This window comes from Chiloscyllium plagiosum, chromosome 40, assembly GCF_004010195.1.
Source record: "Chiloscyllium plagiosum isolate BGI_BamShark_2017 chromosome 40, ASM401019v2, whole genome shotgun sequence".
Taxonomy (NCBI): domain Eukaryota; kingdom Metazoa; phylum Chordata; class Chondrichthyes; order Orectolobiformes; family Hemiscylliidae; genus Chiloscyllium; species Chiloscyllium plagiosum.
The window spans coordinates 11,620,037-11,633,535 of record NC_057749.1 but is presented as its reverse complement, the minus strand read 5'-3'; the positions used below and the strand labels follow the sequence as shown (position 1 = coordinate 11,633,535).

The 13,499-nt window shown below is 44.8% G+C and overlaps 1 protein-coding gene across 1 annotated transcript in view; it reads right to left on the bottom strand.

The window, feature by feature from the left end:
- Positions 1–6,867, bottom strand: part of fam189a1 (family with sequence similarity 189 member A1) — a 97,268-nt gene extending 90,401 nt beyond the window's left edge. Inside the window, exon 1 of the mRNA XM_043680321.1 lies at positions 6,507–6,867. Within this exon, the coding sequence (XP_043536256.1) occupies positions 6,507–6,716 (210 nt within the window). The 5' untranslated portion in view covers positions 6,717–6,867. The remainder of the gene's footprint in view (positions 1–6,506) is intronic.
- Positions 6,868–13,499: the final 6,632 nt, after the last annotated feature.

The window sequence follows — 13,499 nt, the reverse complement described above, 5'->3', positions numbered from 1 at the left end:
TAAACAGCCCCTCATTAAATTAGCCAAACTGCAGTTGCCTCACAAATTGGGGGGAGTAGACCTTCCGGACATTAAAAATTACCAATTAAGCTCGCTTTTGACCTACGTGAATGATTGGGTTTGTGGGGACCCTCTTTCAATATGGCTAGATATCGAAGTCTCCCAGGCAAGGTGCCCCCTCACCAGTTTGCTGTTTTTGGACAAGGTGAGGACAGTGAGGGAATATTGCCATAACCCAATAGTCATCAATACTGTTAAAGCATGGAGGGCAATTCAGCAGAGGGAAGGTAATATTGGCAAAACATCTTTGTTTACACCTTTAGTGGGTATGCCGGGTTTTCAACCGGGTATGATAGATTCAGGATTTAAACGTCGGGCAGCTAGGGGTATATCTTGCATGGGTGGTTTACTTGAGGGAAACGTAATGATGTCCTTCGATCAGTTAGTACGGAAGTACAAGTTACCTAATAGAGACCTCTTTTGATTTTTTCAAGTTAGGGATTTTATTCAAAAAAGGACCACACTTTTGACTGACAACACTAACACTACTTTGACTGACCACACTAACAAGGGCTAAGAGTACACTCTGTCAGTACTTTATATCACCAATTGGGGGGTGCCACCTCAGATGAGTCTGATCGACTCGGCAAGATGTGGGAAAGAGAGCTGGGTGTTGAAGTTTCTTCAGAGGCATGGGAGGATATTTGGGAGAATGCAAGGAAGATATCAATTTGCAATAGGACCCATGCTTTACAGTTGAAGATTCTCCACAGGGTCCACTTAGCCCCAGACCGTTTATCAAAATTTAAACCAGGGGTATCTTCAGCATGTCCCAAGTGCAAGCTCTGCACAGGCACTCTTACCCATTGTCTTTGGTCTTGTGACAGGCTTCAAACATATTGGAGCGCTGTGGTGGGTGCAATGGCGAGGATTTTAGGTGTAGGAGTGGAGAAAGACCCTATTTCTCTCCTTTTGAGCCTACCCATTGTGTTTCCTGCAGACGCGCATAAGAAAAAACTTTTCAATATTCTTATATTCTGTGCAAAGAAGAATATCTTGCTAGGTTGGATATCCGAAAAAAACCCCAGGCCTGTCGGCTTGGCGGAAGATTGTTATGGAGTATATTCCCCTGGATTTTCTCACAAATATGGTACACCACAAAACTGAGAATTTTTACAAGACATGGCAACCCTTTTTGAAATACCTGGACACAGATTTATCTGCCACACTAACAAGAGCTTTTATATAGCCGTAACAATTGTGTTTCATGAGTCCAATATCCAGGGAGGAGGAATTGTGAATGTATGAGTGTTTTGTTTGGCTGGGCTGAGTTATTACTATTTATTTGTTTGTTGTTAGGTATTTATTTATTTAGTTAAATAGCTAGTTTAGGTTTTTTAAAAATTTTATACTTCTCTATATATGTTTATAGATTCGTATAGGAGGGTAGGTTGGGGAATTTTTATTATTATTATTATTTGGGTTTAGTTTTGTACTATTTTTGTACTGTTTTGAATTGCATTGTTTTGTATTTGTTGTAATATTTAAAAATCTACTTTTTCTTAATAAAAATATGAAAAAAAGGTCATCCAGTTCTCATGGAGGTCAATACTGGTGCAGCAATATCAGCTATTGCAGACCAGTTTTTAACAAAATTCTAGACCTCTGGACTCTAGACCTTAATTTTGCACAAGACCTCAGCTAGGCTGAGAAGCTATAGTGGGGAACTTTGCAGATTTAAGGGTTGAATTTTAGTTCCAGCCTCTTATGAAAAGCAGCTGGTTCAATTACCAGTGATAGTTGGAAAAGGCTTGGATCCAAGCTTGTTAGGGTGAAATTAGTTTCACCTAGATTGGCTCAACACTTTTCAATTAAAAAATGGCTACCTGAGTGAAGTCCTAATTAAATATTTAGAAGTTTTCTAGAAAGGTCTTCAAATGATCAGAAGAGCCAAGTCAATGTTGCATTTTGACCAAGAAGCAATTCCATCATTCTACAAGGCCTGCCCAGTGCCATTTGCTTTACAGGGAGAAGTAGAGACAGAAATCAAAAGGTTAGAAAGTAAAGGAATCATCAAACCAGTCCAATTTGTAGAATGGACAGGAGTGGTCGAACTGATTTTGAAGCCCAATGGGTCGGTTCACCTTTGTGGGGATTTTAAACAAATGGCAAACTGCTTTTCACAGCTGGATAAATACTCCATCCCTTGCATAGTGAATTTATATGCTGGCAGGGGGCTGTCCTTTAACGAAGCTGGATATTAGCCATGCGTACTTGCAATTGCATTTAGACCAGGATTCTCAGAAGCATGCTATAATTATTACTCATAAATACACATTGTACCAATATACGAGACAGCCATTTGGGCTTTCGTTGCTGACAAATACTGGCTGAACTTCACTAGCGCCATCCAGGGCTTTCCAAAATGACACTGTCGCCGAGATGTCAGGTGGCCGGGCTTTGACGCGGACATAGCTGTGTTGATGGGTGATTGCCCAGAGTACCAACAAGGACAACAATTAGTGCCAGCAGCTCCCCCAAATCTGTGGGAGTGGCCAGATAAAACTTGAACGTAGTTGCAGGTTGACTATGCAGGTCCTTTTCGTGAGTTCAATGTTCTTTGTCATTGTAGACATCCACTCAAAATAATTGGGCATGCATAGAGTATATTCGTCAAACAAAGCAATGATAGAAAAGCTGCATGCATCTGTTTCAACAGAGTTCTGTAAGTTTTGATCACAGAGAATGGGCCATAGTATGGGTTAGTGGTCACTGCTGTCTCACAGCACTAGGGACACGGGTTCGATTCCAGTCTCAAGCGACAGTCTATGTGGAGTTTACACATTCTCCCTGTGTTTGCTTGGATTTCCTCTTGGTGCTTCAGTTTCTTCCCACAATCCAAAGATGTGCAGGTTAGGTGAATTGGCCATACTAAATTGCCCATAGCATTCAGAGATGTGTTGGGTGCATCAGTCAAGGGTCAATGTAGAGTAATAGGGTAGGGGAATGGGTCTGGGTGGGTTACTAATCAGAGGATCAGTGTGGACTTGTTGGGCCAAAAGGCCTGTTCTATGATGCCTGTTTACCAGCAAGGAATTTGGTTATTTCTTAAAGTCAAATGAGATTCAACATATAAGGACAGCTCCATACCACCCAGCATCCAGGCCGTGGAACTTTGAAGCATGGCTTTAAGAAACAGCTAACAGCCTCGTTATGAGAAGATTTGTAGCGCAGGTTGAGGTTCTGGATGTAGGTTTGCTCACTGAGCTGGAAGGTGCATTTTTAGACATTTCGTCACCATACTAGATAATATCTTCAGTGAGCCTCTGGATGAAGCACTGGGGGTGTAGCCTGCTTTCTATTTATATGTTTGGATTTCCTTGGAGGATGATGTCATTTCCTGTGGGGACATCATTTCCTGTTCTTTTTCTCGGGGGTGGTAAATGGGATCCAAGTCAATGTGTTTGTTGATAGATTTCTGGTTGCTTCATGCATGAGAATTTAAAAATGTGTTGCTGGAAAAGCGCAGCAGGTCAGGCAACATCAAAGGAACAGGAGAATTGACGTTTCGGGCATAAGCCCTTCTTCAGGAATGAGGAGCGTGTGCCAAGTTGGCTAAGAAAAAAGGTAGGGGGGAGGGGCATTGGGAATACGATAGGTGGAAGGAGGTTAAGGTGAGGATGATAGGCCAGAGAGGGGGTGGGGGCGGAGAGGTCTGGAAGAAGATTGCAGGTCAAAAAGGCGGTGCTGAGTCTGAAGGTTGGGACTGAGAAAAGGTGGGGGGAGGGGAAATGAGAAAGCTGGAGAAATCTGCATTCATCCCTTGTGGTTGAGGGTTCCTAGGCGGATGAGGCGCTCTTCCTCTAGCCGTCGTGTTGCCATGGTCTGGCAATAAAGGAGGCCAAGGACCCTCATGTCCTTGGCGGAGTGGGAGGGGGAGTTAAAGTGTTCAGCCACAGGGCGGTTGGGTTGGTTGGTGCGGGTGTCCCAAAGGTGTTCTCTGAAATGTTCCGCAAGTAGGCAGTCTGTCTCCCTAATGTGTAGGAGGCCACATTGGGTGCAGCGGATGCAGTAAATGATGTGTGTGGAGGTGCAGGTGAATTTCTGACGGATATGGAAGGATCCCTTGGGGCCTTGGAGGGAAGTAAGGGGGGAGGTGTGAGCACAAGTTTTGCATTTCTTGCGGTTGCAGGGGAAGGTGCCAGGAGTGGAGGTTGGGTTGATGGGGGTTGTGGATCTGTTGTGGTTCTGTTCGCCGAGCTGGAAGTTTTTGTTGCAAACGTTTCGTCCCCTGGCTAGGCGACATCATCAGTGCTTGGGAGCCTCCTGCGAAGCGCTTTTTTGATGTTTCCTCCGGTGTTTATAGTGGTCTGTCCCTGCCGCTTCCGGTTGTCAGTTTCAGCTGTCCGCTGTAGTGGTTGGTATATTGGGTCCAGGTCGATGTGTTTGTTGATGGAGTTTGTGGATGAATGCCATGCCTCTAGGAATTCCCTGGCTGTTCTCTGTCTGGCTTGCCCTATGATAGTAGTGTTGTACTATCACAACACTACTATCATAGGGCAAACCAGACAGAGAACAGCCAGGGAATTCCTAGAGGCATGGCATTCATCCACAAACTCCATCAACAAACACATCGATCTGGACCTGAAACTGCTGAAACTGACAACTGGAAGCGGCAGGGACAGACCACTATAAACACCGGAGGAAACATCAAAGAAGCGCTTCGCAGGAGGCTCCCAAGCACTGATGATGTCGCCTGGCCAGGGGACGAAACGTTTGCAACAAAAACTTCCAGCTCGGCGAACAGAACCACAACAACGAGCACCCGAGCTACATATCTTCGCACAAACTTTGAACACTTACATTGTGGATCTGACGAGGGAGTCGTGGAGGGAATGGTCTTTCCGGAACGCTGATAGGGGTGGGGAGGGAAATATATCCTTGGTGGTGGGGTCTGTTTGGAGGTGGCAAAAATGATGAAGGATGATACGATGTATCTAGAGGTTAGTGGGATGGTAGGTGAGGACCAGTGGGGTTCTGTCCTGGTGGCGATTGGAAGGCCGGGGTTCAAGGGTGGAGGAGGGGGAAGTGGAGGAGATGTGGTGGAGAGCATCATTAATCACGTCTGAGGGGAAATTGCGGTCTTTGAAGAAGGAGACCATCTGGGTTGTTCGGTATTGGAATTGGTCATCCTGGGTGCAGATGCAGCGAAGGCGAAGGAACTGGGAATATAGGATGGTGTTTTTACAGGGGGCAGGGTGGGAGGAGGTGTAATCTAGGTAGCTGTGGGAGTCTGTCGGTTTATAGTAAACGTCCGTGTTGAGTCGGTCGTCCGAGATAGAAATGGAGAGGTCTAGGAAGGGGAGGGAGGAGTCTGAGACGGTCCAGGTAAATTTGAGGTCGGGGTGGAAGGTGTTAGGAGGATGAACTGTTCAACCTCCTTGTGGGAGCACGAGGTAGCGCCAATGTAGTTATCGATGAAGTGGAGGAAAAGGTGGGGGGTGGTGCCAGTGTAGCTGCGGAAGATGGACTATTGCTATACAGTGGGGAGACAGGCCGCCTACTTGCAGAACGTTTCAGAAAACACCTCGGGTCACTCGCACCAACCAACCCAAACGCCCCGTAGCTGAACACTTTAACTCCCCCTCCTCCATCGCCAGACTATGGCAACACGACGCCTGGAGGAAGAGCACCTCATCTTCTGCCTAGGAACCCTCCAACCACACGGGATGAATGCAGATTTCTCCAGCTTTCTCATTTCCCCTCCCCCCACCTTTTCTCAGTCCCAACCCTCAGACTCCGCACCGCCTTCCTAACCTGCAATCTTCTTCCTGACCTCTCTGCCCCACCCCGGCCTATCACCCTCACCTTGACCTCCTTCCACCTATCGCATTTCCAACGCCCCTCCCCCAAGTCCCTCCTCCCCACCTTTTATCTTAGCCTGCTTGGCACACTTTCCTCATTCCTGAAAAAGGGCTCATGCCCGAAACGTCGATTCTCCTGCTCCTTGGATGCTGCCTGACCTGCTGTGCTTTTCCAGCAACACATTTTCAGCTCTGATCTCCAGCATCTGCAGACCTCACTTCCCCCAGTGACTAGAGTTAACCTGACACTGACCCAGGTTAACCTTGTACTGAAATGACTATACCTAACAGTGACCTGAGTTTAATTTGACACTGACCAGAGTAAACCTGACATTTCCCCGAGTCAGCTTGACACGAGTTTCAAAGAAAAGTCACACTGGACTCAAAATACTAACTCTGTTGCTCGCCATAGGTGATGTCCGACCTGCTGAGTTCCTCCAGCACTGTTTTCATTTCAGATCTTCAGCATCCACTGTACGACGTGACAGACAGCAGTTGACACTGACACTAGTTAATTTGAAATAGACGCGGGTTAACTGGGTAATGACCAGCTTAACCTGACAATGACGGTGCCATACCTAACACTGACACGAGTTAATGGGCCAACCTGGGCATGAAGTGGGTTAAATTGGAGTCACTCACCGAGAAACCGGCCCAGAAAGGACATGAATGCCTGACCCTGGCCGAGGAGGTGAGCGCCAGAGCGGCGCAGCTGACTGCCACGATCAGACCCCCGAGTACCATCTCCGCTGCCCCGAGAGCCAGCAGAAGGCGGCGGCGGCGGCGGCGGCGAGGATTCCGACCCCAACATGCGGTCGGGCCCAGAGAACGGGATTGGCAATCACCGGGCATCGCCAGAGCAGACAGCGGTGCCGCGGGAGAGTGCGCGCCACGGGTGCGCGCGGGAACAGAGCGCGCTGGCGGGAGTCATGAGCAGCTCGTATCGTTTGCCAGGACAAACGGGGAAAAGCGAAAAGAAACTGCCGCTACAAGGGGGCGGGGCCGCGGGTGATAGGGCGGGTCGGAGAGGGCGGGGCCGAGTGTATAGGGCGGGTCGGAGGGCGGGGCCGAGTGTAATAGGGCGGGTCGGAGAGGGCGGGGCCGAGTGTAATAGGGCGGGTCGGAGAGGGCGGGGCCGAGTGTAATAGGGCGGGTCGGCTGTTGCCAGGGTTGGTGGATTTGAGATATAGGGAGATGCTGAACAGGCTGAGGCTGTTTTCCCTGGTGCGTCGGAGGCTGAGGGGTGACCTGATAGAGGTTTAGAAAATTATGAGGGGCATGGATAGGATAAATAGACAAACTCTTTGCCCTAGGGTCAGGGAGTCCAGAACTAGACATAGGTTTAGGGTGAGAGTGGAAAGATATAAAAGGGACAACCTTTTCATGCAGAGGGTGGTACGTGTATGGAATGAGCTGCCAGAGGAAATGGTGGAGGCTGGTACAATTGCAACATTTAAGAGGTATTTGGATGAGTATATGAATAGGAAGGGTTTGGAGGGATATGGGCCAGGTGCTGGCAGGGGGGACTAGATTGGGTTGGGATATCTGGTCAGCATGGACAGGTTAGACTGAAGGGTCTGTTTCTATGCTGCACATCTCTATGACTCAAATATACCCTGCCCCAGCATCCATCACACTTTGGGGTGGCGAATTCCAAAGATTCACAACCCTTTGGGAGAAGTAGTTTCTCAACTGTTTTAAATTTGCTAACTCTTCTCCCTTCAGTATGGCCTCTTATTCTAGAATGTCTGACAAGAGAAAGCATCCAGTCCATACCTTTATCATCTTGAATATCTCAATGATCTCCCCTCATTCTCCTAAATTCCAGAGAGTAGAGGCCTAAACTGGTCAATCTCTTTTCATACAATAAACCCCTCATTCTCTGAGATCAATCTGGTGATCCTCCTCTGAACTGCCTCCAATGCCATTTCATCTTTCCTCACATAAAGGAACCAAAACTGTGTACAATACTCCAGCTGCAGTCTCACCAATGCCTTGTCCAACCATGTTCCCAAACTAAACTAGTCCCATCTGCCTTTTTGGCATATATCCCTTCTAAACTTTCCTGTTCATGTACTTATTCAAATGTCTTTTAAATTGTACTTGCATTCACGACTTCCTCTGGCAGTTCATTCCATATGCGAACCAGTGTAAAAAACAAAAAAAATTGCCACTCGTCTTTCTTAAATCTTTCTCCTCTCATTCAAAATATGCCACTAGTTTGGAATTGAATCACCCACCCTAGGGAAAAGACCATTGCTATTCATCATATCTGTACCCCTCATCATTTTTATAAGCCTCTATAAAGTCACCCCTTAACCTCCTACAGTCCAGTGAAAAACGTCACAGCCTATTTTTCCAAACTCAAACCCTCCATTCCTGGCAACATCGTGGGAAATCATTTCTGAACCATCTCCAATTTTATAATATCCTTCCAGACCAGAACGGCATACAGTACTCCAGAAGAAGCCTTACCAACATCCTGTACAACCTCAACATTATTTCCCAACTCCTATACTCAATGGTCTGAGCAATCAATTGTCAAGCTCACCCCAAATCCAACGTGATTTAACTTCACTGATTAGTCTCCCATGCGGAACCTCGTCAAAGGCTTTACGAAAGTCCAAGTAAACAATGTCTACCACTATGCCCTCAATCTTCTTGGTTACTTGCTCAAAAAACCAAATCAAGTTTGACAGACATGATTTCCCTTTCACAAAACCATGATGACTATCCCTAATCATTCCTTGCCTCTCAAAATGTATACACATCTTACCTGTCAGACTCACAGGTGGTCTTCTTAAATAAAGGCACATTAGCCACCCCACAACATCTCATCCATGGTTTCAGATGATAAAAATATTTTTGCGAGGGGCCCTGCAATTTCCTCCCTAACTTGCCACAAAGTCCTGGGATACACATCAGGTTCTGGAAATTGATCTACCTTTGTTTTCTAAGACCTCTTCTGTAACATGAGCTGTTTTCAAAATACCAATATTTATTTCCCCCAAGTTCTCTCGCCTCCATTTCTTCCTCTGCAGTAAAAACTGATGCAAAATATTCATCTAATATCTCACCCATGTCCTGAGGTTCAACATGGTGATCTCATTGATCTTTAAGGGGCCCCGCTCTCTCTCTCTCTAGTTGCTTTTTTGCTCTTAATGTACCTGCAGAATCTCTTTGGATTATACTTAATCTGAGCAGTGAAGGCTACCTCATATCCTCACTTTGTCTTCCTGATTTCCCTCTTCAGAATGCCCCTGCACTCTAAGTTCAAGAGATACATTTGATCCCAGTTGTTATCTATGATTCTTTTATGTTTTCTTCACTAGAACCTTCACATCTTTATTCCTCCATTGTTCCCTAATCTTATCAGCCTTACCTTTCACTGTAACAGAGTGCCCCAAACTCTTTATTACACTTTTGAAAGCTTGCCTCATACCATTAAAATTTGCCTTATTCCAATATGAACTTGAACATTTAGGAAGGCTTATCCTTTTCCATATTTATTTTAAAACTAATAGTATAATGATCATTAGTCCTCAAGTGCTCCCCACGCAACACTTCAGTCACTTGCCCTGCCTTATTTCCCAAGAGTACATCCTGGTGTGCTCCTTCTCTAGTGGGAACATTTCCATATTGAAGAAAATTTTAATAGAAAATCATATTTAACAAATTCTTCACCATCCAAGCCTTTAACACTATGGCAGTCTCAGTCAATATTTGGAAAGTTAAAATCTCCTACTTTACAACCTCATTATTCTTGCATGTATCTGAGATCTCTCTATACATCTGCTTTTCAATTTCCCTCTGACTATTGGAGTACTATAGTACAATCCCAACAAGGTGATCATCCCTTTCTTATTTCTAATTTCAAACCATACATTTTCACAGGATGAGCCCTCAGAAATATTCTACTTATAGTCATAATGTCTTCCTTAATCAAAAAGGACCACTTCCTCATCTCTCTTTCTCACATTCCTATATCATCTGAAACTTCGAATAGTCCTGGCCTTCCCTCAGCCAAGGTTCTGTAATAGCCATGAGACCTCAGTCTCATGTTCCAATTCATGCCCTGATGTCATCAGCCTTACTTGCATGTATTGTTGCTTGTATTGAATTAAATGCAGTTTAATTCAAAATATTAACTGCTTTCTCTCCACAAATGCTGCCAGACCTGAGCTTCTTCAGCAAATTCTGATTTTATTCAGTAAAGATCAGCCATTTGACTCACTCATATGAACTGAGAAATTATAGTTTCCCTATGTTGATGAATATAGTGCTAAAGGCACAAAATAATAGAACATTTCCTTGATCTATTTTCTCCATCAGTTGCATTTGAGGCAGAAAATTAGACAGTTAATCCCAATTAAGTACCCAGCTTTGAAGAATGGCCTCTCCCCTCCCAATCCCTGAACTCTGCATCCACATTTGATCTTGACCAGAGACCCGCACCTGTGGTGGGGCCAGACAGCCTCCACAACAGGTCGTCAGGAGTGAAGAAGAATCACACATTCAGACATGATCGGAATGATGGTCTGAGGATAAATAAACCGGAGTTTGAAAATATTTCATTTCATTGTGCATTAGTAGTGTCCAACAAAATGTTTCGTCTTCTGTCACTATATTCTGAGTGAAAGTTCTGACAACATCAAACTACAGAAAAATGACTGATAACAAATTTCTCACGCTATTAAAATGAATCTTGTGCTTGGGGAAAAGTTAAAGCTTAAGGTACAAGAATACAGCACAATTTAGCATTCTCAGCATAAGGTCGTTGCTAAGATCCAATCCATCTGTTATATCCCATGCCCAAATATCTGCTCATGCATTGATTTGCAGCTTTTGACACAATGATTCATAGTCAGTTCTGCTATAACACGTTTTTTTCAAATCTAATTGGCTTTAATGCGATTAAAGAATTTAGACCGTTATTTGTAGAACACAAACCACTCTCACCTGTATTGGCTATAACGAGATTCCGGCCCCGTTTGTTTAAATGGTATGGCTATTGCACAATTTTCTTATAAAGCGAGAATGCATGAGAACAGGACTATCACGTTACATCAGAACCTACTCCACTGTACAGCCTTTCAATGCTCTGACCCAGACGCAATCTGTGGTGCTTGATAGCTGCGGAAACCCTGGAGTGCCGAAATTCTTAAGGACACCTTGCAGAAGGCTCTTGAATGACTGTAGAAAACACTTAAAAGTGGCAGCACCATGGAGGCTGAGTTGGTTTCTGACATTATGCATACAAGTTCTAATTGCATGGTTCAGCCTAACTTCAAATTTTAAGCAGTAACTGATTTATTTTTTTTAAATGGTACAATTCAAGTTGTCTATTGTCATAAGTTTCACTTGTGCAAATGAGCAAATAAACAAACAAAAAGAAACAAAAAAATTTCCAGCCCAGGAACAGGCCCTTCAGCTCTCAAAGCCTGAGCCAATCCAAATCCACTGTCTAAACCGGTTCCCCAATTCCTAAGCATCTTTAGCTCTCTGCTCCCCACCTACTCATGCATCTGTCCAGACGCATCTTAAATGAATCTACCGTGCCTGTCTCTACTACCTCTGCTGGCAACACATTCCAGGCACCTACCACCCTCTGTGTAAAGTACTTGCCACATGTATCCCCCTTAAACTTTTCACCTCTCACCTTGAAAGCGTGACCACTCGTTAGTGAATCCTTCACCCTGGGGTTAAAAAAAAGTATCTCTATTTACCCTGTATGTACCCTTCATGACCTCAATCAGGTTTCCCCCCTCAATCTCCTTTTTTCTAATGAAAACAATCCTAACCTACTCAACTTCACTTCATTGCTAGCATCTTCCATACCAGGCAACATCCTCGTATACCTTCTCTGCACCCTCTCCAAAGCGTCCACATCCTTTTGGTAATGTGGTGACCAGAACTGTACACAGTATGCTAAATGCGGCCGAACCAATGTCTTGTACAATTTTAACATGACCTGCCAGCTCTTATACTCAATACCCTGTCTAATGAAGGCAAGCATACCATATGCCTTCTTGACCACTCTATCCACCTGTACAGCAACCTTCAGGGTACAATGGACCTGAACTCCCAGATCTCTCTGCTCATCAACTTTTCCAAAAGGCTCTTCCATTTACTGTATAATTTTATGCTAGAATTAGAAATCCTAAAATGTATCACACCTCAGATTTATCTGGATTGAACTCCACCTGCCACTTCTCCGCCCAACTCTCCAGTCTATCTATATTCTCCTGTATTCTTTGACAGTCCCCTATGCTTTCTGCTACTCCACCAATCTTTGCCTCACCTGCAAACTTGCTGATCATACCAACAGTATCCTCTTCCAGATCATTTATCACAAATGTATATCACAACCAACAGTGGCCCCAGCACTGATCCCTGTGGAACACCACTGGTCACCTTCCTCCATTTCAAGAAACTCCTTTCAACTCCTACTCTGTCTCCTGTTGCTCAACCAGTTCTTTATCCACCTAGATAGAACACCCCGCACACTATGGGACTTCACTTTCTTCATTAGTTTACCATCAGCCATCCAACACCGTAGAAAGACAATCAGATCTTTGCTCTATATAAAGTCCATTTATTGATTTGAATCTGACTGTCCTTGGTATCCCTGCAGTAATTTGTATCCGCACTGGTAATCAAAATCCTTTCGCTGCTACATAGATGCGGGGTGAGCATTAACCTGAACGTAGCTCTGACTGATTAGATAGTCAAAAGTTCTGATGGAAACTCCTGATTGGTCTTTCCTCTTACATCAATAATAGGCATTGAGGGATGTTTGAGGGGGCAGGTGAAATACACCCCAATAACAGTCTGTGCCTTCATAGAGTCATGGAGATGTACAGCATGGAAACTGACCCTTCGGTCCAACTTGTCCATGCCGACCAGATATCCCAACCCAATCTAGCCCCACCTGCCAGCACCTGGCCCACATTCCTCCAAACTCTTCCTATTCATATACCCATCCAAATGCCTTTTAAATGTTACAATTGTACCAGCCTCCACCACTTCTTCTGGCAGCTCATTCCATACACGTACCACCCTCTGCGTGAAAAAGTTGCCCCTTAGGTCTCTTTTATATCTTTCCCCCCTCACCCTAAACCTATGCCCTCTAGTTTTGTCTCCCCCACCCCAGGGAAAAGACTGTCTATCCTCAACAGTGACCTAACCAATGTTCTGTACAGCTGCAACATGACCTCCCAACTCCTGTACTCAACACTCTTGACCAATAAAGGAAAGCATACCAGACGTCTTCTTCACTATCCTATCTACCTGCAACTCTACTTTCAAGGAGCTATGAACCTGCACTCCAAGATCTCTTTGTTCAGCAACATTCCCTAGGACCTTACCATTAAGTGTATAAGTCCTGCTAAGATTTATTTTCCCAAAATGCAGCACCTCACATTTATCTGAATTAATCTCCATCGGCAACTTCTCAGCCCATTGGCCCATCTGATCAAGATCCTGTTGTAATCGGAGATAACCTTCTTCGCTGTCCACTACACCTTCAATTTTGGTGTCATCTGCAAACTTACTAACTATACCTCAAGCGAGGACTGGCAGGGGGAAGAACAAAGTTAAACAGGAATAGGTTATCAGACAAACAAATAACTACAA